At 40.9% G+C, this 12,693-nt stretch overlaps 1 protein-coding gene across 5 annotated transcripts in view; it reads right to left on the reverse strand.

Moving 5' to 3' along the window:
* Nucleotides 1-12,693, reverse strand: part of USP13 (ubiquitin specific peptidase 13) — a 101,501-nt gene that overhangs the window by 30,410 nt on the left and 58,398 nt on the right. For all 5 annotated transcript variants that reach the window (XM_083363916.1, XM_083363915.1, XM_083363913.1 and 2 more), the window contains 4 exons: nucleotides 11,105-11,199; nucleotides 10,266-10,453; nucleotides 9,325-9,396; nucleotides 8,142-8,235 (listed from right to left, as the gene is read on the reverse strand). In XM_083363916.1, coding sequence (XP_083220042.1) covers nucleotides 8,142-8,235; nucleotides 9,325-9,396; nucleotides 10,266-10,453; nucleotides 11,105-11,199 — 449 coding nt within the window. The remainder of the gene's footprint in view (nucleotides 1-8,141; nucleotides 8,236-9,324; nucleotides 9,397-10,265; nucleotides 10,454-11,104; nucleotides 11,200-12,693) is intronic.

Raw genomic sequence — 12,693 nt, forward strand, 5'->3', positions numbered from 1 at the left:
AACCTTCCAAAACCTGAACACGTTATGACAGGTTTCAGCATCCAAATGACTATCTACACATATTTATATACAGAAATAGAAAATTCTGGCCATGCCTTCCTCGTCAACAGTTGCAAAACAGGATGGCTAAAAATAAGCTGAGGTGGATTATTCAACCTTTCACACAGTTAATTTAGGCAGGAGGCACTCTGTGACGTCCGATGGTGGCATGCTGTTAGCATAACTCTTTATAAAGTACATTAACAGACGTATGTGTAAGCTATATGCCATCCATATAAATAAGAAGGCTATATTTATAGAGATCTAGTCAATGGGAAGAAGCAAACATGCTGATCCGTTATGATCTCTGCCTATGTAGGATATGAATCCAATTGGGGGGGGGAGAAACAGAAACATCCCAAAATAGCAGCTGCCAAAGCCTCTTGATACGGGTGTCCAGCCTTGGCAACTTTAAAACTTGTGGATTTCAATTCCCAGAATTCACCAGCTAGCATAGCTGACGGGAATTCTGGGAGTTGAAGTCTACAAGTCTTAAAGTTGCCAAAGTTGGACACTCCTACCCTATGACACTCCTGCCCACTCTGGTGGTCTGAAAATCACCAAAGTAAAACACATTTGCAGGGGGTGCCAAAATTTTAAGTCTCCCTGTGCAGGTAGAAGAACATTACAGGGCCTCCTCCAGGCTGAAAGCTCAAATATACAGGTTCTTCCCACAACTGATTGTCACACATCGTGGTTGTGGGAATAAACTCCAATGCTCTCCTAAGTCTTTTAGAACCATCTCATCTATTCAATAAATTGGAAATGTGCTAAAATGTATCGTTGACTGATGGATCCTTTAAAACAGGGATGTCAAACTCGCAACGTCACGTGATGTGTCGTGACGAATAGCGACTTTTTTGCCATTGCCGGCAATGGGGTGGGCGCGGTTTCGCTATGATGTATCCAGCCCGCAGGCCAGCAGTTTGACACCACTGCTTTAAAAGGACAACTGATCACATTTTAGAAAGTGGCTCATTAGCAAAACTTCCCTTTATCCAACCACCGAAGGGCCCCTAGCCAACTTTAGCTGACTGTGAAAAGGTAAGTAGGAGGTAATCCGGATTAAAGTTGTATCACTGAAATCAACTCCACCTTTGCCAAAGAGCTTTGGCAGTTGCTGCTTTTATCACAAGTGGATTCATATCCTCTTCCTTGTGGCAGCCCCTGAGATATTGGAACTCTGCTCTCATGTTACCTTAATCCTTCTCTTCATTAAACTAAACATATCCAATTCCAGCAACCATCCATTATATGTTTTAGCCTCCAGTCCCCTGATCATCTTTGTTGCTCTTCTCTGCACTCTTTCTAGAGTCTCAACATCTTTTTTTACACTGTGGTGACCAAAACTGGATGCAGTATTCCAAGCGAGGTCAGGACATCGTTTCCGATACCTAAAGAATGTTATCAAATCTGCCCCTTAGTCTTCTCTTCTCAAAGCCAGAAAATCACCACCCCACCAATCTCTTATCAAATGCCTTACTCTGTAGTTCCCCCACCATTCTTGCTATCTTTCTCTGCACCAGTTTCTCTCAGTCCTTCATAGAATGTAGTATCAAGAATTGGACAGAGTATTTATGGTCAGTCTCTGGATCCCCCTCTTTTTCCATTTGAAAGACAGGGACTACATCAGTTCTCAAAGATAACCCAAAGACAGAATGTCAACATTCACCCTATCCATTAGTAAATGATTACGACTTGAATGGAAACGCCAGCGAATCCCAAGACTGAAGACTAAATAGTGAAATTTTAGAAACTATGATATTACCAAGAAAGGTCCATGAATGTGTCCATGAAGTAAGTCACTAGGGCCTGGGTAGGCAACCTCGGCTCTTTTATGACTCATGGACTTCAACTCCCAGAATTCCTGAGTCAGGAATTCTGGAAGTTGAAGTCCATGAGTCATAAAAGAGCCAACTGCCTACCCCTGCACTAGGGGTTGGCTTGGGAGAATTTTAAAGTTTCATGTGGATTTATTTATTTATTTTGCCTGAGAAATTGAGTAAAGCTGCTATTACTCATTATTAGAAGAAATTGTCACTGTCAGCATTTTATCACAAATTATATGCATTTAGCCCTTCGTCTGTCTTCAGAAAATCTGCACAGATACGTCTCTCTAGGAGGCCTTTAAATATCTGATTTCATTAGCTATGCTTTCACTGACCTCTAAAAAGAGGTCTTTTTAGGACTTCCAATTTTGGGTTTTCAAACTAGCACAGCACAGAAATCAAAGAACGCACAATCAAATAAAACACAATCAAAAGGAGCTTTCAGAAAGAGCTACTTTTTAAACTCTAGACCTGACATTCAATCACTCACAAAAATTTGCCTTCTAGACGAAGTTCGGCTGATTAACCTACTGATTCAAATTGCAACTCTCCTATAAATATATCTCTGTTTACCCATGTAGTTCTTCCCAGAAGAAGAAAAAAATCCTAATTAGTTATTGCATCCCCTGTTTCTGTTACACAGTGACCTTTCTTTTTTAAATATGCCATCTGTCTCTATCCATGAAAAAAGTCTCACAAAAAGGAAAAAATAAGAAAAGCAAAAAATAAAGCACCAAGTGGAATAAATAGGAAATTTACAGGTATCCTGATTACCCTGTGGTAAGATGAGTGGCTGGATGGATGGATGGATGGATGGATAGATAGATAGATAGATAGATAGATAGATAGATAGATAGATAGATAGATAGATAGATAGATAGATCGATAGACAAATCCATCCATCCATCCATCCTAGAATCGGGGTTGGTTTTTTTTAAATAGATTAAAGCAACTGAACGTACTGAAGCGTTTTAAAAAAAACCAAAAATCATTTAAACCCATGAATACTGACAGTAACATTCAGCAGTACAGTATATATCATAAAACGAGATTTACATGAGAATTACAAGCTCTTAAAGACTTTGCTGCAAAAAAATAATAATTCAGAAGCGGTACCAGCCTGTTAGAAAGTTATAAATAGTTCTGGAGTTGAATTAAAAGTCTGTGTTAGGTTTTCTTTGGAAATATAGTATAATGGGATTTTATATATATATATACATACATATATATATATATATATATATATATATATATATATAGATATAGATATAGATATAGATATAGATATATATATAGATATAGATATATATATATATGTGTGTGTGTTAGGTTTTCTTTGGAAATATAGTATAATGGGATTTTATATATATTTGCCAGCAGACAAAGGCAACGCCACGGTGGTAATGAACTCATCTGACTACCATACCAAATTATCCAACCTACTCCGAGACTCCACATACAAACTCCTCAAGACAGATCCCACCACCTACCTGGAAAAAACCACAAAATCAAAAATAAAAGCCACCCCCATCAGTGAAGAGATCCAGAAAACAATCATTCCCAGAGAAAAATCATCCAGATGTCCTAAGCTCTATGGTCTGCCCAAGATACACAAAGAAGGAACTCCACTCAGACCCATAGTCAGCTCCATAGGCTCACCTCTACAAAATCTAGCCAAATTTCTTGCCAAACAACTACAGCCTTACGCAAATTCCATCACCTCACACGTACAAGATTCATTCCAATTCATAGAGATCATAAGTAAACTAAACTTACAGCCCTGGGACCTACTTGTGAGCTTCGATGTCGTATCCCTCTTCACCCAAGTGCCAATCAAAGAAGCCTTGACAGCTATCCTAAATAAATACAACCCCCCAAAACACATCCTAGATCTGACCAACCACTGCCTATCTAACACATACTTCATCTACAATGGACAAAGATACAAACAAATGGAAGGAGCACCCATGGGATCACCCCTCTCACCTGTCATCGCAAACCTCTACATGGAACACTTTGAAACCCTTGCTCTAGAAAAATCCAACCACAAACCCAAACTCTGGCTCAGATACGTAGATGACACCTTCGTAATCTGGCCACACGGCAAAGAAAAACTGGATGACTTCCTCATACACCTCAATAGCCTACACCCCAAAATACAATTCACCATGGAAACAGAAGCTAACAATCAACTTCCCTTCCTTGATGTCTTAGTCTACAAGAAATCCAACGGCTCCCTAGGACACACTATCTACCATAAAAAAACACACACAAACCGCTATCTGAACGCACTCTCACACCACCACCCAGCACAGATCAACTCCGTAGCCAAGACACTCATCTCCAGAACAAAACACCTAGCTGACGAACAACACCTAAAAACCGAACTACACACTCTCACTAATGTACTAACAGCCAATGGATTCCAAAGAAATACGATTACCAACTTAATCCGAAGAGAGACACCCACAAAAACCCAAGACAGAGAACAAGAAAATGGCAAAGCCCTCCTCCCATACTTAAAAGGGACCACAGACAGAATCAGCAAGGTCCTCCAAAAACACAACATCAAAACAGCATTCTACACAGACAGAAAAATATCCACCATCCTAAGAAACCCCAAGGACATAATTGGGTTAGAAAACCAAGGAGTATACGAAATCCCATGCACCACCTGCCCCACCACATACATCGGACAGACCAACAGAAGAATAAGTGCACGCATTGAAGAGCACAAAAACTCACTCAGAAAGGGAGAACAAACTTCATCCCTGGTCCAACACTTTGAAGCCACGGGACATGAAATTGATTTTAAAAAAACCAAAACTATTGCCAAAATTGAACATTTTAACAACAGAATAATCAGAGAAGCCATTGAGATAGAAAAACGCCCCCACAGCATGAATAAACGAGATGATACCTCTCGTCTACCAGCCATTTGGAAACCCGCCTTGATTGACAGACGAAGCCCAACCACCAAGAATGATACCAGACCCAAACTCATGATAACATCACATGACATCACCACCACACAACCATTCAAAAAGCAAATCCGAACCCACAACGATAAAGACACACAACCACAAAACAGAAACCTAACTACAGCTGCAACATCAGCCACTTTAAACCCCTCCAAACCACACAATAAGCAAACTGACACCCACTATAAAAACATGGCACCACCACAAACACGAAGCCGAACAAAAGCAGCACAACTCACCAGCTCAGGTCTGGAGCTGGCAGCTGAGACCAGCCCATCCACTCAGAACACACCCCCACCCAATCAGAACACCCCCACCATTCAAAACACACTCCCACCCAATCAGAACACACTTGGTCCCCTACCCAATCAGAGCACACCTCCACAGAACACACCCCCTCTGGCAGTTTAAAAAAGAGGAACAAACAGCCACATGCTTCTCCCAGAAGAAGGAAACAGAAGCCTGATGATGATGGATGGGATTCCATCGAAACGTTGCGCCTACACCTTTAATTCTACGCGGGGAAAAACCCGAAAAACCAAGGATCCACATACAGGCACCCGCGAAAACCTCAGAAAACATATATATATATATATATATATATATATATATATATATATATATATATATATATATATATATATATATATATATATATATATATATATATATATATATGTATATCACTTTGTTGAGATGAGTGGCCATAAAAAAAAATCTGAATAAATAATTAAATAAACCACTTTAGAGAGAGAGGTAAGAGGTGAAGTATGAAGGTCTGCCATGAGTTTCCACATTTAGGGGTAATAAAATCTCGCCTGGAACTCAGAGGCTAACTAGATGTAAATATTATGTCAATGGTCTCCCAGTAAACAAAGGTTATAAAGTAGGGCAGGCATAAATAGCTTCCTATTTCATTCTTAACCCAGGCCAGCCCTTTTACGTACAGTACTAGCTCAGTGCTGGTTCCTGTAGAAGAAAGAGTGGCAGAAGCTGAGGGTGGAGTCAAAAGAAGGAACAGCCTAGAATCTCTACATAGTCACAAGTGAACTAAGTCTACCCCTCTTTCCGCTGGCCCTTGTCTAGCAACAATTTAGTGCTGACCATTATTTGAGAAGATTCCCGTGCATAGGCACGATTAGCAATAAATCAGTTTAATTGGATAAATCAGTTTAATCTGTTCACATGCGGACCTGAACTTCCGCAGTGGATGTTTTCAGAATACAAAGGCATCTTTTTGCCAAAAAAAAAAGAAAAGTTTGTACTCGGGATACCAAATGACATAACTTTGAAACATATACCATTTTGTCCTCTGTCTGGATGTTTATTCTGCATGAGACTATTCTCTGTATAGCAGTAATTTTCAGACTGAATTCCCTTGGAACCCACTGATATAAATCTGGGCCATTATCTGGGACAAGTGTGAACTGGCCAATCCTGGCTAGTCCTCACAGCTGTGAGTTTGGCCACCTGCGTTCTGGCCTCCAGGAGGTGGCATATGGTTGGGTTCTTGCCATAGTTAATGACTCTTTGAAGCATCCTGGGGGGTCATGTGATCACCCATTTGTGACCATTTCCCAGCCAGCTTCTGACGAGCAAAGTCAAAGGAGAAAGCCGCATCCACTTAACAACTGAACGATCCACTTAACAACTGCAGTGATTTGCTTAACGATCATGGCAAAAAGGTCATAACACTGGGTGTGGCTCACTTAACGGCCTTGCTTAGCAATGGAAATTCTGGTTCTCATTGCGGTCATTAAGTCAAGGACTACTGGTAAAGGACTCCTCTCTTTTCTGATCCCATGATCTTCTGGTTAGTCAAGGCCTGCTAGGAAGTGGCCTAGGGTTGTGTCCACGCAGTTGTTAATGACTCTTTGTGGCAGGGGAGTGGTGTCATCTGTCTTGAAACCACTCTTGGTCCCAACAGAATTTGGACAGTTATTGTGACATTGCATAACAACACAGCATTTAATTTTCAAACCTTTGAAATTCCAAAAATAGAAATCTCTCTTGAGCTTTGCAAAAAATCTCTCTAATGCAGGATCCTGCCCATTGTGATCATAAGTAGTAGCAGTTATAAAATGAGTTGCTCATGTTGCCAAACCAATTTTGCGACTTCATTTTATTTATTTATTTATTTTTGGGACTTATATGCCGCCCTATCTCCTGAAGGACTCAGGGCGGCTAACAACAATAAAAGACAATAGTACAAATGTTAAAAATAAATAAATTAAAGCCCCAATGATAAAATACTAAAAATATTATTATTATTTAATAATAATAATAATAATAATAAGAAGAAGAAGAAGAAGAAGAAGAAGAAGAAGAAGAAGAAGAAGAAGAAGAAGAAGAAGAAGAAGAAGAAAAAGAAGAAGAAGAAGAAGAAGAAGAAGAAGAGGAAGAGGAAGAGGAAGAAGAAGAAGAAGAAGAAGAAGAAGAAGAAGAAGAAGAAGAAGAAGAAGAAGAAGAAGAAGAAGAAGAAGAAGAAGAAGAAGAAGAAGAAGAAGAAGAAGTAGTAGTAGTAGTAGTAGTAGTTGGAAAAGACCTTGGAGGTCATCTAGTCCAACCCCCTGCTCAGGCAGGAAACCCTATACCATTTCGGACAAATGGCTGTCCAGTTTAATGAAGAGAAGGACAAGGGGGGACATGATAGCAGTTTTCCAATATCTCAGGGGCTGCCCCAAAGAAAAGGGAGTCAAGCTATTCTCCAGAGCGCCCGAAGGCAGGACAAGAAGTAACGGATGGAAACTCATCAAGGAGAGAAGCAACCTGGAACTAAGGAGAAACTTCCTTATAGTCAGAACAATTAACCAGTGGAACAACCTGCCTCCAGAAGCTGTGAATACTCCAACACTGGAAGTTTTTTAATGTGGTGGTCATTAAGTGAAGATAGTGCTTGTAAAATTAAGGCAGTTGATAGTTTGCTACGCGCAGGGTTTTGCCAAAAATCGGATGTCCCAGTTTTCAGCAAAACTGTTGTAAAAGATGGGTCACGTGACCACAGGACATTGAAAACGGCCGTAAATGTGGCCATGTTGCCCAGCACTCAATGTTTGGTCATGTGACCATGAGTACCTTCGGGGTCCCATCATAATTTCCAACGTTCATTAAGCAACCAGTCCAACATTCATTAAGCAAAGAATACCTGTACTGAAATTATAAATAAATATTCAGCTATTGCTGAGGCTGTGATTTTCAAAGAGACAGTTGTTTTGCTAAAAAAAAAAAAGAAGAGGGTTATTCACGTCTATCTTCTACTTAATTCTCAAGCTGAACATGGTGGGTCAAATACCTTGTGTTGTTCCTTCATCACCTGTTCAATAAGCTCAGATTTCACTGGAGGTTTCGAATACTGGCCTGAAAGAAGCCCATGTCCCAATTTAGCCCTGTAGCGAGGGAGAAGGGGAAGGGGAAGAATACCATAAGTTGCCCAATAAGTTTTAAAAAGGGAGAAAGAACAGGAAGCAGAAAGTAAGTTTAAATCAGCCAACTGTCAACAGGAATCTAATCTGGACTCATCAGATAGTCCCAATAAGACTATCCTCAAGTCCCAAAGGTGCTTTTCCAAAGGCAACTGGTCTCTCTCTCTCTCTCTCTCTCTCTCTCTCTCTCTCTCTCTCTCTCTCTCTCTCTCTCTCTCTCTCTCTCTCTCTCTCTCTCTCTCTCTCTCTCTCCTCTCTCTCTCTCTCTCTCTCTCTTTTGAAAACATTTTGCTTCTCATCCAAGAAGCTTCTTCAGTTCAGACTGAAAAGTGGGGAATAGAAGGATTTATATTCTTCACAATCATCTGGTCATTAGCTCTCTGAAGGCTGATTGTTAGCTCTCGGAGAGTCATTGAGGCCACTTGGGGATTGATCTGTACCTTCAGAGTCACCTGAATCAGAGTGCAAATGGGTGTGGGACCTTCTTGGGACTGTCGGAAGAACTCTGTTATAGACAGGAGATAGGTGGTGTTGTATCCCTCCCCCTCTGTTGAGAAATGGCTGTTCAGTTTTAACTCAGAATGGCCTCTTTGAGCTCCACTTTCAAACCAGTGGTCCTCTCTGTCTAAAATGTGGACTTTGCTGTCCTCAAAAGAGTGACCTTTGTTTTTCAAATATAGATGGACTCCTGAATCTTGTCCTGGTGGGTTTGCTCTCCTAGCTTAAGACAGGATGTCTCGTGCCAGGACAAGATTCAGCAGTCCAACAACCGTGACCTGGATGACTGAGAATAGCCATTGACTACCCACAAAGTAAGCTTTCTTTCACATCCTATAAACCAGGGGTTCCCAACCCAACCTCTGATCTGCAATCTGCCACCGGGCCACAGCCTGTTGGCAACTAGGCCACATAAGCAGCAGGCGGGTGTGCAAGCACTCAAAACTACATTTGTGCAAATGGTGCGCAAGCAAATCCATCCCCTCTCCCCCTCGCCACCGGTCCACAGAGCGGGAAAGGTTGGGGACCGCTGCTCTAAAGTAACCAGCCACTTACATTTGAGTATTGAAATCTTGTGTTGGGTCCAAAGAAGAGTAGTCAAATATCCTTGGAAGGCTTCCCACGTACCTAACACAAAGAACAGCAGAAGACAAAGGAGAAAAGGAGAAAATATTGAAAGATTACGAAGCGCTCTGACAAATCAGCCATTCAATGCACAGATAAACATTAACAACATCTGCAGACGATGCAAAAGAGACTATTACCCAGCCCAAAAAGGAACAAAAAGACCCAAGCAATCAGCAGCCAGATCAGCATAGATTAACTCTAAGGTTAACATCAGATGAATAATCAAGTAAACAATACCCCAATCAAGAAACTGCCAAAGAAGCCAATAGAAAACAGTCCAATCGAAGAATCTCTAAGACCACGCCCACCAACACTGACAGGCAAGCCATTAGACTACAAACTGACAGCAAACAGCACTCCTTAGTACAGCGATGGCGAATCTTTTAGAGACAGAGTGCCCAAACTGCAACCCAAAACCCACTTATGTATTGTCGGGTGCCGGGTGGGTGTGGCCCATTGGGTGGGCGTGGCTGTGGTGGTAACGGCAGACTGGGTGGGACTAAAACATTCGATCAATCAATTCCAACTTTGCGAGATCTTTTTTTTCCCCCGCAAAAGTTGAAATTGATTGATTGATTGAACTTTTTTTTTCACACGCGGCAGAGGCCTAAAGCGAAAAGGTTTTATAAAACCCAGCTGAAGGCCTAGGACTAGGGCCACGGCGCGTGTGCCCACAGAGAAGGCTCTGCGTGCCACCTGTGGCACGCGTGCCGTAGGTTCGCCACCACGGCCTTAGTAGCACTGATGATGTTACCAAGTTTGGGTAATGAAACGTCTGCAAGAAAACAAGCAACCTCAGAGAGCATTGAGGACCTCTCACATTACTGATCTGTTAAAACTGAGTTTTTACAAAATTAGAAGTGACTTACGCCCTCTGAAATTCAGGAATACTGAAAATGGCTTGCAATATACTGTTGATGTAGCAGCTGTTCCCCAAGTTTTTCATGCCAGTATATCCGGGTCCATACATTGGTTTTAGTTTCATGCCCGACTCTTGAATAACTTCCCATTCAGAAACTCGGGGTTTTATGTCATTATCTCTCAGGCCATTCTCTGTCTGAAAACAAAGAAGAGGAGGAGGAGGAGGAGGAGGAGGAGGAGGAGGAGGAGGAGGAGGAGGAGGAGGAGGAGGAGGAGGAGGAGGAGGAGAAGAAGAAGAAGAAGAAGAAGAAGAAGAAGAAGAAGAAGAAGAAGAAGAAGAAGAAGAAGAAGAAGAAGAAGAAGAAGAAGAAGAAGAAGAAGAAGAAGATGATGATAATGATTATTCAGTCAGCACCATATATTTGGGTACTCTTCCTCCCACTCCCCACCCGTATAGAGATTTGCTGGCAGACAGAAAACCTTTTTACCAACTTACAAAGCCAGGATATTTAAAAGAAAAATCATACATCCCATTCATCCCAAAAGGAAATGCCACTCAGCATAAAAATACCTTATTTTACAATTGCTGAGACATGCTGTATACATGACTATGTCTCCCCCTGCTGAATTATCCAAGTAATTGTAATCAATACACGGGTCCCATAGTTAAGTCGCATTTTCGGTCGATCTTGCAATATATTATTTATGTCTTTTAGTTTTTTGTATAGATTTTATTATTTTAAGTTTGTAAGAGTTATCCTGAGGTAAAATAGGCAGCCAATAAACTTTTCAAATAAATAAATGAATAAATTTAGGATAGCAACTTCATAAAAAGCAAGTCACTTACCACATGCATTTGGAGCATGTCAATTCCAAAATGAGATAAGTGCTTGGCGATATGAGGATCCACAACAGCCTCCTCTTCCTCAAAGGAATAAACATCTGCAAAAGTAAGAACAAAGGGACAATTCACCAAATGTAATCTATCAATAGCATTTAACAGTTCCATGCTCTACATATCATGGAGGCATGATAACAAAAATTTTCTAACAGAAATTCTCCATTTACTATGGAAGGAGAAGCAATTTAAGATTCCAAGTCAACTTTCAGCAAATCATAAACCCTATGCAACAGTGGCTAAGCTACAGGATAAGGACCTGGCCAATTCAGGGCCAAGCATTTCTTCACCAAAGCTCAAGGGTAACTTTGGACCAGTAACTATTTTCAGCTCAACTTCTCCAAAGAGACTTGCCATTAGGGAAGAATTCGGGAGCACGTACACAGGTGCTCCTTGACTTATGACCACAACTGAGCCCAAACTTTCCATTGCCAAACAACACAGTTGTTACGTTTTGCCCCATTTTGCCACCTTTCTTGCCACAGTTATTAAGTGAATCACTACAGCAGTTAAGTTAGTAAACAGTTATTAAGTGAATCTGGCTTCCCCATTGACTTTGTCAGCAGGTTGCAAAAGGAGATCACATACGCCATGACGCTGCAACTGTCATAAATATGAATCAGTTGCCAAGTCTCTGAATTTTGATCATGTGACCATGATCAAACAGTCGCTAAATGAATGGTTGTAAGTCCAGGAATACCTGTATGCTAACTTGAGTTCCAAGAGAAAAGGTGAGGGAATATAAATCTAATTAAATAAATAAATCAACATGCATTTCATTCATTTATTCATTCATTCAGGCCAGAGACAGTGTGTCAAGAATGAAACTTTGGCAGCTAAGTACCTCTGTTTCAACTTGCCTTTAGAATAATGGGAGAGGTGTTGCTTTAGAATGGGTTAGACGGAGAAAAACGAAACCTCTACAATTCTGCTGAAGACCATGAGAGCCTGAAACCTTTCCAAGGACACCACAGCAGGTGTGGAGAGGGAGCAGACGGTTCCCATACTAAAGTGAAATTGTTTACATGGACTACGTGAGAGATTGGGGGTTTGGCTGGGAAAAGTATTGTTTAATTCTATGAACTGGTGTCTGGGAACCTCGGAGTTAGTTTTGCTTCAATATTACCATGCAGTGTATTCAACAAACAATAAGATTTTCAGAAACGGAATGAACCTGGATTTTTATTTGGATTCTCGCGCTGGATGTTGACACAGCGAGTTATTGTAATTCAACCCACTTGGAAGTACAGGACTGGCAAAGAATGATTCTAGCCACTGTCTCTAACTTAAGTCAAGCTAACTAAAGGACTTCTTTACAGGAGACAGATGTCATAGTGGCCCTTGTTTACATCTGTTTAACCCTTTTATATTGCAAGTCACCATAAATTAAACTGGCACCACTGAGCTTTACGTCCATATCTGTTTTTCAATCAGAGCAAATTATAAAATCTGGCTGATGTGGATTTTTTTCTCTTGGGCTCTTAATATTTGCAAATGATCAAATGGAAAATACTATTGTTATAGGGATAGAGACTCAA

This window comes from Vipera ursinii (genome assembly GCF_947247035.1).
Source record: "Vipera ursinii genome assembly, chromosome: 5".
NCBI classification, from domain to species: Eukaryota; Metazoa; Chordata; class Lepidosauria; order Squamata; family Viperidae; genus Vipera; species Vipera ursinii.